General features: G+C 40.1%; 1 protein-coding gene across 2 annotated transcripts in view; it reads left to right on the forward strand.

Moving 5' to 3' along the window:
- EIF5B (eukaryotic translation initiation factor 5B) overlaps positions 1-16,612 on the forward strand; it is a 61,419-nt gene that overhangs the window by 39,857 nt on the left and 4,950 nt on the right. For both annotated transcript variants that reach the window (XM_016209667.2, XM_016209668.2), the window contains exons 11-21: positions 2,888-2,995; positions 3,173-3,283; positions 6,744-6,811; positions 7,403-7,544; positions 11,807-11,938; positions 12,338-12,520; positions 12,661-12,822; positions 14,380-14,511; positions 15,517-15,648; positions 15,750-15,826; positions 15,944-16,108. In XM_016209667.2, the coding sequence (XP_016065153.2) occupies positions 2,888-2,995; positions 3,173-3,283; positions 6,744-6,811; positions 7,403-7,544; positions 11,807-11,938; positions 12,338-12,520; positions 12,661-12,822; positions 14,380-14,511; positions 15,517-15,648; positions 15,750-15,826; positions 15,944-16,108 (1,412 nt within the window). The remainder of the gene's footprint in view (positions 1-2,887; positions 2,996-3,172; positions 3,284-6,743; positions 6,812-7,402; positions 7,545-11,806; positions 11,939-12,337; positions 12,521-12,660; positions 12,823-14,379; positions 14,512-15,516; positions 15,649-15,749; positions 15,827-15,943; positions 16,109-16,612) is intronic.

Consider the following 16,612-nt stretch of genomic DNA (forward strand, 5'->3'; position numbering starts at 1 on the left):
GGCCGGGGATGGAGCCGGCAACAGAGGTACGTGTGCCCTTGGCCGGAATTGAACCCAGGACCCTTCAGTCTGTGGGCCGACGCTCTAACCACTGAGCCAGACCAGCTAGGGGCTTAACCAGCTAGGGCTTGATACCATCTTGATGAGCCATTCCTTCTTTCTTTTAAACATGGTTCCCTTTAGTCTTTGGAACATACTCATAGTAGCTGCTTTCAAGTCTTTGTTAAGTCCAAAATCTGTCTCTCTCAGGGGCCTATATTCTGTTGACCACTTTTCCCCATTTGTACACATACCACACACATCACAGTTTCCTGTGTCTTTGTATGTCTTATAAATTTTTGTTGACAAGTGGACATTTCAGAGAATATATTATAAGCAAGACCGAATCCCACTGACTCCCTACAAATGTGGTGATTTTAGTTACTTCTGTTTATTTGCTTTTGGTGAATCATGTGGACTAATTCTGTGGAGTCTTTTTGGTTCATTTTATAATTCTTGTTTTTATCTTTAAGCCTTGCGTGTGGGTTAGCGTATTTTAGTGGTCAGCCACATGATTTGTCAGTTTACTAATCCACTCTGGATTTTACTTCATGCATTGCAAGGCTTTTGTTGAGCCATGAACCAGTAACTCACTAAGGACTTCTCTGGACCACCAGCAATAAGTAGGATCTTATCATTGCCTTCCTTGTCTTATTCCACAGGCCTCCCTGTTGAATTTCTGACGGACCTTCCCAGTCATCTCTTGCTCCCCCAGTATTGAGACCTTAGTCTAGTTGTGATTTTAGCCTTATCTCTGTTTGCCATTGAGATCACTATAATTTTTGATAACACTCTAACGTATGGAAACCCCTGGCCCCCTTGCTTATACCACTTCTACCCCATGGAGCAGTCGGGGTGGGGAGTGGGATGGTGCAGCTCCAGACTAAAACTGCACAGGCTTCCGCTGCTCTTACTTATGGTCAGTAGATTTTCTTGAATGAAATGTTTCTCAATTTGTTATATGCCTTTGGCCAATTTCTAAAGTTTTTTTAAGTGGTTGTTTTGATTACTTTGTCTAGTTTTATCTTTTCTTTTTGGGGAGAGGATTTGCTGAGCTCCTCATTCCGTCATTCAAGAAGTCCTACCTCAACGTTTTTAATAGCCACATACTGTATTTCATTTTATAGAAGGATTCTGTTTTAACTGGGTATCAATCTGCTTGGTCTGCCATAATAAGATACCACAGATTGGGTGGCTTAAACAACAGTAGTTTATTTTCTGACAGTTCTTGAGGCTTTGAAGTTCAAGATTAAAATGCCAGCAGGTTTGTTTTCTGGTGGGGGCTCTCTTCCTGGCTTTCAGATGGCTGCTTTCTCACTGAGACCTCACGTGCCTTTCCCCTGTGTGTGCTTAGAGATTGATTTTTTTATTTCTTCTCCTCTTGTAAGGATAGCAGACCTATCAGATTATGACCCCACCCTTATGACCTCATTTAACCTTGATTATGTCCCTTAAGGTCCTCTCCCCAAATACAGTCAAATTTGCGGTTAGGGCTTCAGTGTATGAATTTGGGAGAGATACATTTCAGTCCATAACAAACTTCATGGTTCTCAAACCTTGCTGCATACTATCATTGTCTGAAACTCACCCCATACTTCCTAAGTAGTTCCATTGTGGATAGGGGTCTGTACCTATAGGATTCTATGCAACCAGATATGTATCATCACCCTTGGGTGTCGGGGACACTTGTGAAGAAATCCCCCACTAAAGAAGATTAAATGGTTACTAATTTTCACTATTATAAATAGTACTGCAGTGAACAAACTCTGTTGTACACATGCATCTTTGTGTACTTGTCATGTCATTGTTTCAAGACAGATACTGAGAGGTAGAATTTCCGAGTTAAAATCTATACTATATTGCCTTCTAGAAAATTTTAACACTTTAAGCAGGCAGTTTCCACCATATCAGATCCTAAGGTCAAGATGTTCACATTCCAGCAGTAAAAATATGAAGCTCATTTACTGCTCTTTGCTAGTAAATACTAGCACCTCACTTAGACATTTTAAAACGTTCTTTTCATTGCACTTTCTATAGAAAGATCCAGTGTCTAGTGGTAAAAATGAAAGTAAAGAGTTCCTACAAAAATGCTTTCTAGATGGAAAATAGTATTGTAAGTGATACTACTTCAGAGTTTGGATGAAAGTCTTTATCTCATTTGAATGGCAGCTTTGTTACCCTGGAAAGGTCATTTGAAAGAACTCCTGGCATGTGTTTTTATTTGGTTCTCAGAAAGTTGAAGTGTTGAGGTAAATGCTACATTGCTGTTCAAGGACAGACTTTCTTGTGCTTAGTGATACATTAGGAAGGTAGGAAGTGCCATTGGATATCTTAGGCTAAGGCGTAAGTAAACTTTCTTCTAATTGATAGGTTTTATAGTGTTTGTACACTGAACAAAGTTTTGAAATAAATTGCTTTAAAATGTTTTACAACTTTGAAGTTCTAATAAAGCATTTAGAATGCAAGAGTTTACCTCTTTTTATATAACCCTGCCACATAAGGTAGAGGTCATAGTGAATAGTAAACATGGCAAAAAGATCAGTTTCTTTTCCATTCATTCTACTCCATTAAATTAGCCATGTGCAGAAGTGTTTCGAAGCTTGAGCCAACGCTTCACATCGTTGGCATTCATATTGACAGAGCTACTCTAAACCAGGCTGCTGCTTGCTCCCCGGTATTGTGATGGGAATTAGATTCTAACGTTCACGTTGTAATGTGCGATTACGTGTAGTTTAATCCAGAAAGAACTGGGATGAGGCTGTGGCATTCTCTTGTCAAGGCAAAATCATTTAAAGAAAAATAATGATAGGGGTTGAAATAATATTTCTGAGTTTTTTTTCCTTCCTAGAAACGACGACTTGAACATAGTAAAAATGTAAATACAGAAAAGCTAAGAGCCCCTGTTATTTGTGTACTTGGACATGTGGACACAGGGAAGACAAAAATTCTAGATAAGGTAAGAAAATGCTATTGCTCATTGATAGAACTTTTTAAATAAATGAATGCTGTATGAAAAGCTAATGTAAACCATAGCACACCTGTGGAATTCTCTTATTGTATACAATAAATATGTTACTACTTTGCTTCTTTTTGCATTTTGAAACACAAATCTGAATATGCTGTCGTACCCCAGCTCCGTCACACGCATGTACAAGATGGTGAAGCAGGTGGTATCACACAGCAAATTGGCGCCACCAATGTTCCCCTTGAAGCTATTAATGAACAGACTAAGATGATTAAAAATGTGAGTATACTGTATTTCGTGTGTTTTGATCTTTAAAAAATGATATAAACTACAAACATAGGAAAAAAGAATAGAATACTATATGCTCACCATTCATAATTAACATATATGCCATTTTACCCTATTTTGCCTCAGATCTTTCTTTAAGCAATAAAACCTTAGATATTGTAGGATTCATCACATTCCATTTCCTTTCCTCCTACTCCCTCATATTCTGAGGTTAGTATATTCTTCCCCTCCATTTTATATATATATATATATATATAAATATATATATTTATACATATATATGGGTGTGTTTATTGATTCCAGAGAGAGGAAGGGAGGGGGAGAGAGAGGTAGAAACATCAATGATGAGAGAGTCATTGATTGGCTGGGGATCAAGCCCACAACCCAGGCATGTGCCCTGACTGGGAATCAAGTCTCGATCTCCTGGATCCTAGGTCAATGCTCAACCGCTGAGCCATGCTGGCTGGGCTCCCCTCCATGTTTTAATACTTTTACCGTAGGATCTCCATGTTTCAAAATTGAGTTCCACCCTGGCTGGTGTGGCTCAGTGGTTAGAGCCTTAGCCTGCACACCGAAGGGTCGTGTGTTTGATTCCAGGTCAAGGGCACATACTTGGGTTGCAGGTTTGATCCCCGGACCGTCAGGGCTCGTGTGGAAGGCAACCAGTTGATGTGTCTCTCTCTCTCACCTCAATCTCTCTCCGCCACCCATCCTACCCTCCCTCCACACTCTCAAAATCAATGGAAAAAATATTCTGAGGTGAGGATTAACAGAAAAACACACACTTGTCTTTAGGCCCTCCCCTGCTCCTTTCCCGCTGTTGGGTTAATTATATATGCTTTGTCCTCATTTTCTCTGCTCGGAGATATTCCATCTGCTTATGCCAACTGCAACTCAGTGAAGACCACACGAGGTTAGCGTAAAGCTTCATGTACCATCATGATTAATGCAGGCGCCCTTTGTGTCTCCCATGCTGGGGGATGGAGCCTTGCCAGTTCCCTCAGAAGCACTCTATGCCCCTTTCTAATCAGTCTTCTTCCACCCAGGAGTAACTGCTAAAGAAATCTCTACCTCTTATTGTGTTGATGGTTGCAAAATGTTGATATTCCAGTGCCTTCATCCATCTTTATTGGGTTACTTCTGTAGAGAAACTCTGCCTCATCTACTGTTTTGTTACTTGGTGATACTATGTGTAGGAAAGGCAGAATAAACATCTGATACTTTCCCTTTACCCACTTTCAGAATAGTGACCAAGTTGGCTTGGTTTTATATGATAAACTCTTGGATTTAAACATGTTATTGTGTTTTAATCCGTTCCAGTTATTGTGCTGAGATAGTCCCATCTTGGCCCAGTGGTTGGCCCCTGAGTCCTTTTGATACAATTCGTAGTCTTACTGGTCTTCTGTTGCATCCAGCCTGTCTGGTACAGCAGGATGTTCCAGGCGTTTCTTAGACATGACTCGGTCCAGACCTGGAACTGGACCTTGCTAACAATTCTCCAGTTCCATTGTCACAGAGCAGGTCAAATCGGTAAATTTAGAACTGAGAAGCAATAACTGACTGACACACAGCATATGTTATCACATACTAGTATCTCCCTTTGTCCCTTAATTAGTCTTAGCTCTTTATATAGAAAGGGTCTGTGAGCTTATCTCTCCAGTTTTTGTTTTGTGTGCACATGCTTTATGAAGCTTGTCATCTGGTAGGTTCCTTCTTTTTATTTTTTAATCCTCACCCTGAGGATATTTTTTCCATTGCTTTTCAGAGAGAGTGGAAGGGGGACAGAGAGAAACATCAGTGTGAGAGAGACACATTGATTTGTTGCCTCCCACACTCTCCCCAACCGGGGCTGAGGATCAAGCCTGCAACGGAGGTACTTCCCTTGACCGGAATCGAGCCCAAGGCCCTCTGATCCACAGGCCAACACTAAGCACTGAGCCAAACTGGCCAGGGCTCTGGTAGATTCCTAAGGAAGGAGTAATGGCAATAATATTCCTTGAGTTTTTTTAATATTGAGGAGTTACTTGTGACCGTCAGTTGGCTACATACAAAATGCTTTGTTCACATTTTCTTAAGTATTTTAAATTACTCCACTTCTCACACTAAGTATTGCCCTTCAGGTTCATCACAAGTTGGTTTTCATCTTTTAAGTAACGTCTTTTTTCATCTTGGTGTTGATTCTGGGTCAGTTTTCCAGTTGCATGGTCTTCCATTTCAGCATGTAGTTTAAAATCTTTATTTTAGGACAGTTTTCTTGAGTTACAGTTTTTTAAATTTGGTATTTAAAATTTATTTTGGTTGTATTTTACCTGATATTTCTGTGTCATTGGGAAGTTTATTCCACCAGTTTTCAAAATACATTTAACAGCTTATTCCACCAGTTGCCAGGACTTGAAATCTGCTGTTATTTTAGAACATAGTTGAAGAGCATGACTTTTTAGGCCTGTGTTAAAGTTCTCCAGAGAATCTTTATGTGATAGTTACAAGTGTTCTTATTCCAGACTCTGCGGTGGAAGTGGTTATAGTCCTTGGTGAATGTTAACTCAGGACCACCAGGATGCAGATTTAAAATGTTTACGTTTGAATCATTTTTTAACTAGATCAGGAGATAGGATTTTGAAGAAATCATTTGAAGATTGTCAAAAAGTATAAGTAAGCAAAGTAAAAAGTGTTTTGCTGGTCAGTGCTATTCTTTAGCCTAAGAGAATGTCTCGGTCAGGCCCATTGTAATTTTTCCGTTTCATTTATGTGCTTTTATCCAGAAAATCAGATGTGATTTTGAATGAAGCAGAATATGAATTTATTCTTTACTATTTTAGATTGATGTGATAAATTTTCTTTAAAACATACTTGAGATATTTTTCAGAGTTTAGAATAGTTTAAAATTGCACCAGAGAAATTTCCCAGATTTTGAGAACCTCTTACGTGTCAGTTTTTTATAATCACTCTCAGATGACCACACTGTCATTTATTACTAGTACTCTGCTCAGATTTATACTACCCCATAGTTTTATGACCTTAACAAAGGGAATGTTTTCTTTCTTTGTTTTTGTTTGTTAATCTTCACCCGAGGATATTTTTTATATTTTAGAGAGAGTGGAAGGGAGAGAGAAGGGGGGGGAGAAATATTTATGTAAGAGAAACATTAATCGATTGCCTCCCACATGTGCCCTGGCTGGGAATCGAACCCGTCACCTTTTGGTGTACAGGACTATGCTCTAACCACGGAGCACACCAGCCAGGGTGGAAATATTTTATTTTTTGCTGCAAAATTCCTTTTGATATTAATGAAAATATTTACTGTTGTGCTTCACTGATTGACTCACTATTTTTAAAATAGTTCATTTAGAAAAAAAGTAATAATTTAAAGTTTTCATGGCAAATTGTTTGTAAATAAGCTTTTATTGTTATGGGCTTTCTTAAACTCTCCACTTGTCCCCATCTTTTCTAGTTTGACAGAGAGAACTTACGGATTCCAGGAATGCTGATTATTGATACCCCCGGGCATGAGTCTTTTAGGTAAGAGCAAATTGAGTCTTTTTTCCTCCAGCGAACTGCTTGAAACTGAACTGCTTGAAACCGTTGAGTCTAAAAGTTCAGTCAGTAAGAAAGTCTGACTAGTCCTTAATCTTTGGGCAGTATTTTGAGATCCGTGGTTTCTACCTCAGAACTCTAGGTAGTTATCTTCCTCTGTGCCTTACTGATTTAGTGGTATTTTATTTGGATACTTGTTTTTTAAATAGAGAAAAGAAGAACAAATTGTAATACATACATATACATGGTCTATCTCCTGGGAAACCCCTCACAGGTGGAGTTTACCTTGATGCCTCTTGGCCATCCATGTTTCTTAGTGCAAAAGCCCTTTGTCAGTGAAACTGGCAGAAATATTGGAGTTACTTCGGGAACTAACTCATTCCATCTGGTGTCAGTTTGCTGTCAGATAAACGTTTGGCAAGTGAAGGGCTAATGAATGCCACTTGAATTTAATGCATGTGCTTCATTTTGTTCTTTTTGTTTAGGTTTTACAAAGAAATTAAAATACTAAGTTTCTTTAAGTAAAAGTTAATTTCAAGATGTCTATTTATGTATCTTTTTCCCTCTTTTCAACAGTAATCTGAGAAACAGAGGCAGCTCTCTTTGTGATATTGCCATTTTAGTTGTTGATATCATGCATGGTTTGGAGCCCCAGACAATTGAGTCTATCAACCTTCTGAAATCTAAAAAATGTCCCTTCATTGTTGCACTCAATAAGGTAAGCTCTGCTTCTGAAAAATTAAATTGTGAAAACATGCTTTTTAGGTTTTTTGATTAAAAAATATCTTAGTATAACTTTCATGTAAGAATACATTCTTGGTAAGTTCAACATATTTTGACAAATTTATACACATACTCTTCACCACCACCATCCAGAATATAGACCAGTTCCATATGCCCAGAACATTCCCTTGTGTGCTTTTACAGTCAGTCTGTCCCCTTCTCCACCAACCCCGAACAGACACTGATCTTGCCGTAACTGTAGACTAAGTCTGCCTGTTGTATAAGTTCATGTTATACAGTGTGTGATCATCTCAGTCTTGCATTTCTCACTACTCATGTTGTTACAGAATTACCCATGTTGTTGCATATGTCATAGGATGTTTCTTTTTATTGCTGAGTGATATTTTATTGTCTGAATAATACCTCACTTTATTCACCTGTTGAAGGACATTTAGATTGATTCTAATTTTAGGTTATTAATGATGGGGCTGTGAACATTTGTACAGAATTGCTGGGTCATATGGTATATGTATGTTCAATTTTGTGAGAAAATGACACGTTTTCCCAAGGGGATTGTACCAGTAGTTTTACATTTTAACCTGCAGTGTTTAAGCGTTCCAGTTTCTACACATTCTTGCTAACTTGTAGCCATTCTAATAAGTGTGTAATGCTAAATCATTTTAATTTTAATTTGCATTTCCATGTTGACTAATGGCATCAAACATCTTTTCATGTGCTTATTTGCGACCTGTCTTTGTGAAGTATCCATTTAAAATCCTTTGCTCATGTTTTATTAGATTGCTGTTTTAGTGTTGAATTTTAGTCTTTCACATATTGTTGATATAAGTCCTTGCTCAGTTATGTAGACTGCAGATATACTCTTGCAGTCAAAGACTTTTTTCATTTTCTTTATGATGTGTTTTGAAGAGCAAAGATTTCTAATTTTGACAAAACCTAATTTATTTATTTATTTTGGGGGGGGGGAGAGAGAGAGAGCGCGTGCGCTCGAGAACATTGATTGGTTGCCTCCTGCATGCTTTCTGCAGGAGGCAAGCAATCACTCAATCACTGTGTCTCTCTTATTGATCTCTCTTCCTTCCCTCCCCCCCCCCGTCCCCGGGCAGAACTGAGGGCAAGGTATAAAGACGTCCCATATAGCCCTGCATCCACACATGGGTAGCCTCCCCCTTATCAACACCCCCATCAGAGTGCTAGGCTGGTTATAGTTGATGAAGCTACATTAACACACCATTATCCCCAAAGCCCATAGGTGACATTTGGGGTAACTCCTGTACATTCTGTGGGTTTGGACAAATGTATATGACATGTATTCATCATTATAGTGTCATACAGAGTAGTTTTACTGCCCTAAAAATCCTCTGTGCTCTACCCATTCACCATCCCTCCCCCTCATCCCTGGCAACCACTGATGGTTTTACTGTCTCCATAATTTTGCCTTTTCCAGAATGTCATATAGTTGGAATCTTACAGTGTGTAGCCTTTTCAGATTGGCTTCTTTCACTTAGCAAGGTGCATTTAAGGGTTCTTCATACCTTTTCTTGGCTTGATAGCTCATTTCACTAAGCAATAAATAGCACCCCGTTGTCTGTGCGCCAGTTTAACCATTACCCACTGAAGTACATCTTGGTTGTTTCCAAGTTTGGGCACTTACGAATAAAGAGGCTCTAAACATCCATGTGCAGGCTTTTGTGTGGATAAGTTTTTAACTCCTTTGGTAAGTGTGATGGCAGGACCCTATGGTAAGAGTGTTTAGTTTTGTTAAGAAACTGCAAAACTGTCAAAGCAGTGATACCTTTCTGTATTCCCACCAGCAATGAATGAGAGTTCCCATTGCTCCACATCCTCAATTTCGTCTTGTGTTTTGGGTTTTGGCCATTCTGATAGGTGTGTAGTGTTACCTTGTTTTAACTTGTGTTTCCCTGGTAGCATAGATGTGGAGCATCTTGTGACGTGCTTGTTTGCTATCTGTGCATCGCTGGTGGTGTCTGTGGAGCTCTTTGGCCCAGTTTTAAATTGGGTTCTTTGTTGGGTTCTTCATGTATCTCGGATACTGGTTTTTTAATCAGCCGTGTTTTTTTGGATATTTTATCCCAGCCTGTGGCTTGTCCTCTTACTATGTTGACTCACTCTTGCACAGAGCAGAAATTGTTAATGTTAATGAAACTGGAGCTTCTCTGTTCTTTCTGTCCTGGCAGGAGCCTTTGCTGTTGTATCGGAACCATTATTATTAACACAGTCAAGGTCATCTAGGTTTTTTCCTCTATTATCTTAAAGGAGTTTTAGAGTTTTGTATTTTACACTTAGGTCTGTGGTCCAATCCTAGTTGATTTTAGTGAAGGCTGTCAGGTTTTTCCAGCACTGTTGCTTACTATTGATATTTTAAATGTCAGACTAACCTTGCACTACTGGAATAAACCATGGTCATGATCAGCGTAATTGGGCATGATATATTTTTCCTCTATTGCTAGATTTGATTTGCTCATTTTTGTTGCAGATTTTTAGGTTCATGAGGGATTTTGGTATGAAGTTTTCTTGTAATTCATTTTGACTTGTTTTGATATCTGAGTAATGATGGCCTCATAATACTAGTTAAGAAGTATTTCCTCTACTTTCTGAAAGAGTTGTGTAGAAATAGTGTTTCCTCTTTAAGTGGTTTATAGAACTCATCAGTAAAGTCTACATCAGCTTGGACTTTCTTAAGTTGGTGTAGTTTATTTAGGTTTTTTATTTTTATTTTGTCAGTAGAGAAATTTGTCTTTTAAAGAACCAGCTTTTGATTTTATTGATATTCTCTTTTGTTTGTCTGTTACTGTTTGTCATTGATTCCCAGTGTTATGTCATTTCCTTCTTTCTACTTTCTTTGTTTTCATTTGCTCTTCTTTTTTCAGTTTCTGAAGGTAGAAGCTTAGATCCTTGATTTGTTTTTGTTTTTTTCTGACCTAAGCATTTAAAGGTATGCTTAGCACTGTTAGAAGCCTTGCTTAGACGTGTTGTGTTTTTATCTGTTAGATCAAAATATTTTCTGAATATTTGCACTTAATATAGAATTCTAGGTTTAAAAGATATTTTTTTCCTTCATCATCATTGCTTTTTGGCTTTTATGTTTAGTCATTTTTTGTTCCCCCATATGTAATGTATCTTTGTTCTTTGGCTGCTTTTAAGAGTTTTTAAAGGGTTTCATCAATGAGATTACATAATAGTTTTCTTTACATTTATCCTACTTTGATTTTCTTAGATTTGTGAATTTCTAATCAGTTTTTTTAAAAACTCATGGTCGTTATTTGTTCAGATATTTTTCCACTCTTTTCTCACTTTCTCTTCTTAAAGTGTTTGATAGAATTATCGGGCTTTTCAGAACTTGAGTTACTTCTCTTAATGTTGTCTTGTAAGTGACTGAAGTTTTTTTTCTCTTTCTGCCTTTCATCCTGTCTCTCCATATGCTTCGGCTGGGATCATTCTTTACTGCTGTATCTTCAAGGTCACTAATCTTTTCTTTTGCAGCATGTAATTTGCTTTTAAGCTCACTTAGTGAATTTTTCATTTCGTTTCAGATTTTACATATATATATACATATTTTAACTACAAGTTTCATGTTTTTTCCTTCAAAGTTGTATATATACTTGGACCTTGTATGCTAATTTTATTATTTTTATCATTTCTCGGTCTATTACCACTTGCTGATTTTTCTCCTATTGGTCTCCTTTTTTATATTATCTCCCTAGACTGAGCCACTTTTTAAAAAACTATTAAATCATTTTTGTCTCTATATCCACTTATCACTCTTTTGAAAAGTGAGGGAAAATAGATTTGATTAAACAGATTAAATCCTAATTTGAGCAATAGAACAATTAAAATGTGCTATTCTCTGAGATCCAATTATTATTTTTTATTTTTTGTTCTCCTGGCGATGGTCCTTGCTGTAATTAATCCTTGTTCCTGTGTACTATTAATCCAAAACTGTTTTGGAATTCCAACAACATCATGATGATGCCAGGTCATTCTAGCATCTTGTCTTTTGCAAACAAATGGCTGCTTCTCAGGGACCAGCCAGAGGCTGATGGGCAGCATGGACCTCAGCAGTTTCTAACTTAAGAGGACATGAGTTCAGCAGGTTTTCAGGGGCTTTGGTGCAATAAAATATGAGTAATTCATACTTCTGGATAAATATAATTTACATGAGGGTTTTCTGGAGCTTTTGTTAACCTTATTAAATGTTTTCTATGAAAAACTCTTCAGATTGATAGGCTGTATGATTGGAAAAAGAGCCCCGACTCTGATGTGGCGGCCACTTTAAAGAAGCAGAAAAAAAACACAAAGGATGAATTTGAGGAGCGAGCAAAGGCCATCATCGTGGAATTTGCACAGCAGGTGAGAGCCGTCCCTTCCTTGTGACGTGCCTTTGTCATCTCATCAAGCGGTGCTTTCTTTCCTTACGCTCTTTGTAATAAAATCGGCACTTTTCCTAATGCTGGTCTTTTCCCTTCATGGCACTTAGTGGTTTCCATTTCCCCTTATCCCTTTTCCTTCGTAAATCAGAAAGCACGTAGTTCAAATGTTTAAATTTTTAAAACTGAGTTAATTGGGAAGAAACTGTTTTCCTGAAACATAATGAGCGCCTAGGATACGCATGACCTTTTCTCAGGTGTTTTGGCGGGTTTCAGAGTGAGGAGCCATTTGCTCACGAGCTCCTGGTCGGTTGGGTGTCCCTGTTCTGGAGACTGCCCTCCAAGCTTGGCCACGTGGGATGATTTTGCTTGTTGTCTTCAGGGTTTGAATGCTGCTCTGTTTTATGAGAATAAAGATCCCCGCACTTTTGTGTCCTTGGTACCTACCTCTGCACATACTGGTGACGGAATGGGAAGTCTCATCTACCTTCTCGTCGAGCTAACGCAGACCATGCTAAGCAAGAGGCTGGCGCACTGCGAAGAGCTGCGCGCGCAGGTGATGGAGGTGAGTTCAGCTTGGCAGTTCGCTGCCTTTATCGTTCACAGCGTGTTCTTGGGTGGGGACGTTTACTACTTACTGTTAGAGTTAATCAGTGTGGTGCACTGTAGCATATATTTCACTCCCTTTGCAATCATGTCTCTTAGGTTAAGGCTCTCCCAGGAATGGGCACCACTATAGATGTAATATTGATCAACGGCCGTTTGAAGGAAGGAGATACAATTATTGTTCCTGGAGTAGAAGGGCCTATCGTAACTCAGATCCGAGGTCTCCTGTTGCCTCCACCCATGAAGGAGTTACGCGTGAAGGTAAGCCGCGGTTGTCGGCGGTGATGTGTGGGGACTTGTTGCATTGGGAAACTGCTAAGGTCCCTTCCTCACTTTGAGAGCTGCTTGGCTCACTACACATACACCCCTCTTCGCTGTATTTCAGGTCTTCATACAGGAGGGACCAGCCATGCGCATGGCTCCATGTGAAACCTCTTACCAAGCTTTTCTGAGTAATTTTTCATGAACTCTTTTTATTGTGAAATAAGGCATTCATACAGAAGAGTACACAAAACATACAAGAAAAGTTTAACAAGTTTTTAGGAAGCAAACAACCAGATCAAAGAAAAGAGTGCTGACATGCCAGAAGCCTTCTGGGCACCCCTTCCTCATCTTAGCTCCCTCACCCCCAAAAGTTAACCATGCTTCAATTTCTATGATAGTAACTAATATCCTTGCTGTTCTCATTTATAGTTTTCATAGCTGAGTGTGCCCCTAAAAAGTATTTGGACTTAATATGAGTAGTGTTATTCTCACAGTTTCTTTGTGTCCTGCTTCTTTCAGTCAAAACAAAGTTAAGGTGTAGCCATGTTGTTGCCCCTGAAGCTCACCTTCATTGTTGTGTAGGCGCCGTTGCACAGGTACATCGTGGTTTATTCTATTAGGAAAGCATAGGCCAGCTCCAGTCCCACATTCCTGTTGCCGACACTGCCACTGCTGGGAACATGGTTGAATAGTCCCCTGGTGCAGTTCATGGGTTACTCCAGGGTGTGTATAGGAGTGGACTGTGGAGTCATTGCTTAGGCTTAGCTCTGATTTCACTGGGTGTGGCCACACTGTTGTCCACAGTGAGTGGAATATGCTATACTTCGAACTGTGTCTGTTATTTCACATCTTCATCAGCCCTCGGATGCTGTCAGATTCTTCCGATTTCCCCCATTCTGGTGTCTGTGTAGCTCATTGCTGTTTCAGTTGGCACTCACCTGATTGAAACATGGTTGCCCGTTATTTTGTTCATTGACATTTGAATTTTTTTTTAGTTGTTTTTAAATATATATATCTTTATTGATTTCAGAGAGAAGAAAGGGGAGGGGGGGAGAGAGATAGAAACATCAATGATGAGAGAGTCATTGATCGGCTGCCTCCTGCATACCCCCCACTGGGGATAGAGCCCGCAACCCGGGCATGTGCCCTGACCGGGAACCGAACCCTGATCGCCTGGAACCTAGGTCAGTGCTCAACCTCTGAGCCATGCCCGGCCGGACGCCTTGGAATTTCTTTGTGAAGTGCCCATTGTGCCCTGGCTGTCTGTGCCTGTCTAGCAGATTTATAGTTTGTTTAGCAGCCTCTCATGTTTGGTAGGTAGTGCATCATTTTCTCCTATTCTGTAACTTTTTTTTTTAACTTTTTATCTGGTACCTTGAGAAATAGAAATACTTAATTTTACTCTCAATTTTATCAGACTTACTTTGTGTTTATTGCTTTTTGTGTCTAGTGTAAGAAATCTTTACCCCAAGATCACGGACGTATAGTCTTACTTCACCTCCTAGTGCTGAGCTCTTCTCCGATGAGGGTGGTAACATGCTTTGGTCTCTGCAGAACCAGTACGAGAAGCACAAAGAAGTGGAAGCAGCTCAGGGCGTGAAGATTCTCGGCAAAGACCTGGAGAAAACTCTGGCTGGGCTGCCCCTCCTGGTGGCGCATAAAGAAGATGAAATCCCGGTGCTTAAAGTAAGTTTTTCTCTCTAAAGCTACTTGATTTCTGTAGCGGGTCAGTATGGCACATGCTAGGGACTGTGAGGAAAGTGGGCACCTTTGTCTTTTGAAGCCTTAGCTGGTGGCCTCTTAGCCAGCAGTTGACGCTTTCCAATTACTTTAGTTAAAAAAAATTTTTTCTGGTTGCTTCAGTTTGTATAATCATGAATTGGTAAGTAATATTGATATGCACTAAAATTCTAAACTACATATTCTTTTTAAATAAAAATTAAATCTAGAAGTTGTTTATGTTTTATTTACATACCAGGATATGTAGACAGAACCAGGTACCAAGAGTCATTTTAAGCCTGTCTGCCTGTTTGTAGTCCAGCAGTTTCACAAAAGCAAATTTTGAGCCACAGTTTCTTTCCAAAGGGAAGGCACCACTGTTCTGAGCCCACGGCTTGTCTAGTGCGCTGTGACTGCCAGTTATTCATGCAGCACTGGTCACAGGCATCAGGGATAGGCCCCTCTTGGCCAGTGAGAACAGGGCAGGCGTGTGTCAGTCAGTCCCGGTGTGGCATGGACACCTGCATCTTACTGACATCAGCATGACTGTTCTGCTTACTCAGAATCTCATCTGCAGAGGAACAGTGTCGGAGGACAGGGCTGCCGAGATGAGGGTATTGCCAAGTCAAGTCTGTCCAGCAGAGCCGTTGGGCTACTAAACACATTTCGTGTGTCGTACTTTTAGCTTTTAAGTTTCTTATTTCATTCCACTCACCCATCTACCTTATTTGCCAAGTGGAGCAGAGATTAAACACATTTCAGTGTTAGTAAACCTCAGACGAGGCGAGGTGGGACACGGCTTGAATGTGGCCCCCAAAGCCCCCTCCACTCCAGCTCAGGCTCTGCTGTGCCTCACACTTGTGAGCCTTGGTTTCGTGTTTTCAGGTGAATACTTGATAGAAACAGAGTTTAACTAGGCTGCTGAAGACAGAGTTGTATGTACAACTGTGTCAAATCCAATTTTTATTTAAGGATGAATTGATCCATGAGCTAAAGCAGACACTAAATGCTATCAAATTAGAAGAGAAAGGAGTCTATGTCCAGGCATCTACACTGGGCTCTTTGGAAGCTCTACTGGAATTTCTGAGAACATCAGAAGTGCCCGTAAGTAACCGAACCCAACTCCAGAGTCAGTGGTGGCCACAGTTTGTGGGGCCGCTTCTGTCCTGACTCAGGTAGCTAACCACGGGACTCCCTGTTGACAGTATGCAGGAATCAACATCGGCCCAGTCCATAAAAAAGATGTTATGAAGGCTTCGGTGATGTTGGAACATGATCCTCAGTAAGTAATTTCTCTCCTGCCACGGGGCCTTCATAGCCCCACATATTTTCTGTGAGCTCTCCTTCATGACGTGCTCTGTTTTTATTGAACGGTCTTTCCTGTGTTCTGACCTTGCAGGTTTGCAGTCATTTTGGCCTTTGATGTGAGAATTGAACGGGATGCACAAGAAATGGCTGATAGCTTAGGAGTTAGAATTTTTAGTGCAGAAATTATTTATCATTTATTTGATGCCTTTACAAAATACAGACAAGACTACAAGAAACAGAAACAAGAAGAATTTAAGTAAGTCGGTGATTTTACTTACTTGGGTCTTTGATGAAGTCCACTTTTGGAGAGTCACCAGACGCCAGGAAGGTGTGCCAGCCTCAGAAGCGCGGTATCTGCTCTGCCAGAGGCTGCACCCGAAGTGCCATGTTGCACCTGGGGCTGCCGCCTGTTCCATCCGTCAGTGCGGGGCAGAGCCTCCTGCAGCCTTCCTGGTTTGGGTGGTTTTCCATTTTCAATTTGGCAGACCTAGGTCTCATTCATGGTTGAGTAGTTGTTGCGTATGGGGACTTTATCTTCCTTATCTGGGATTGCGTGGAATGGAAGTAACAAAATTCGAGTGTGGAAATCTAGGAAATGAATCAAAGCGAGGCATTCCACAGAGTGAAGCTCCTTCCTGCTCAGACTTGATATAGTGCCGGTGTAAGTGGCTCTCTGCAGGCACTAGTCAGCAGTGACCCTGACCATGTCCCCTCTTCTTGGAGCTCAGGAGAGAGATGCGCAATGAATACATTGCAAGTG

Source organism: Miniopterus natalensis, chromosome 13 (assembly GCF_054644295.1).
Source record: "Miniopterus natalensis isolate mMinNat1 chromosome 13, mMinNat1.hap1, whole genome shotgun sequence".
NCBI lineage: Eukaryota > Metazoa > Chordata > Mammalia > Chiroptera > Miniopteridae > Miniopterus > Miniopterus natalensis.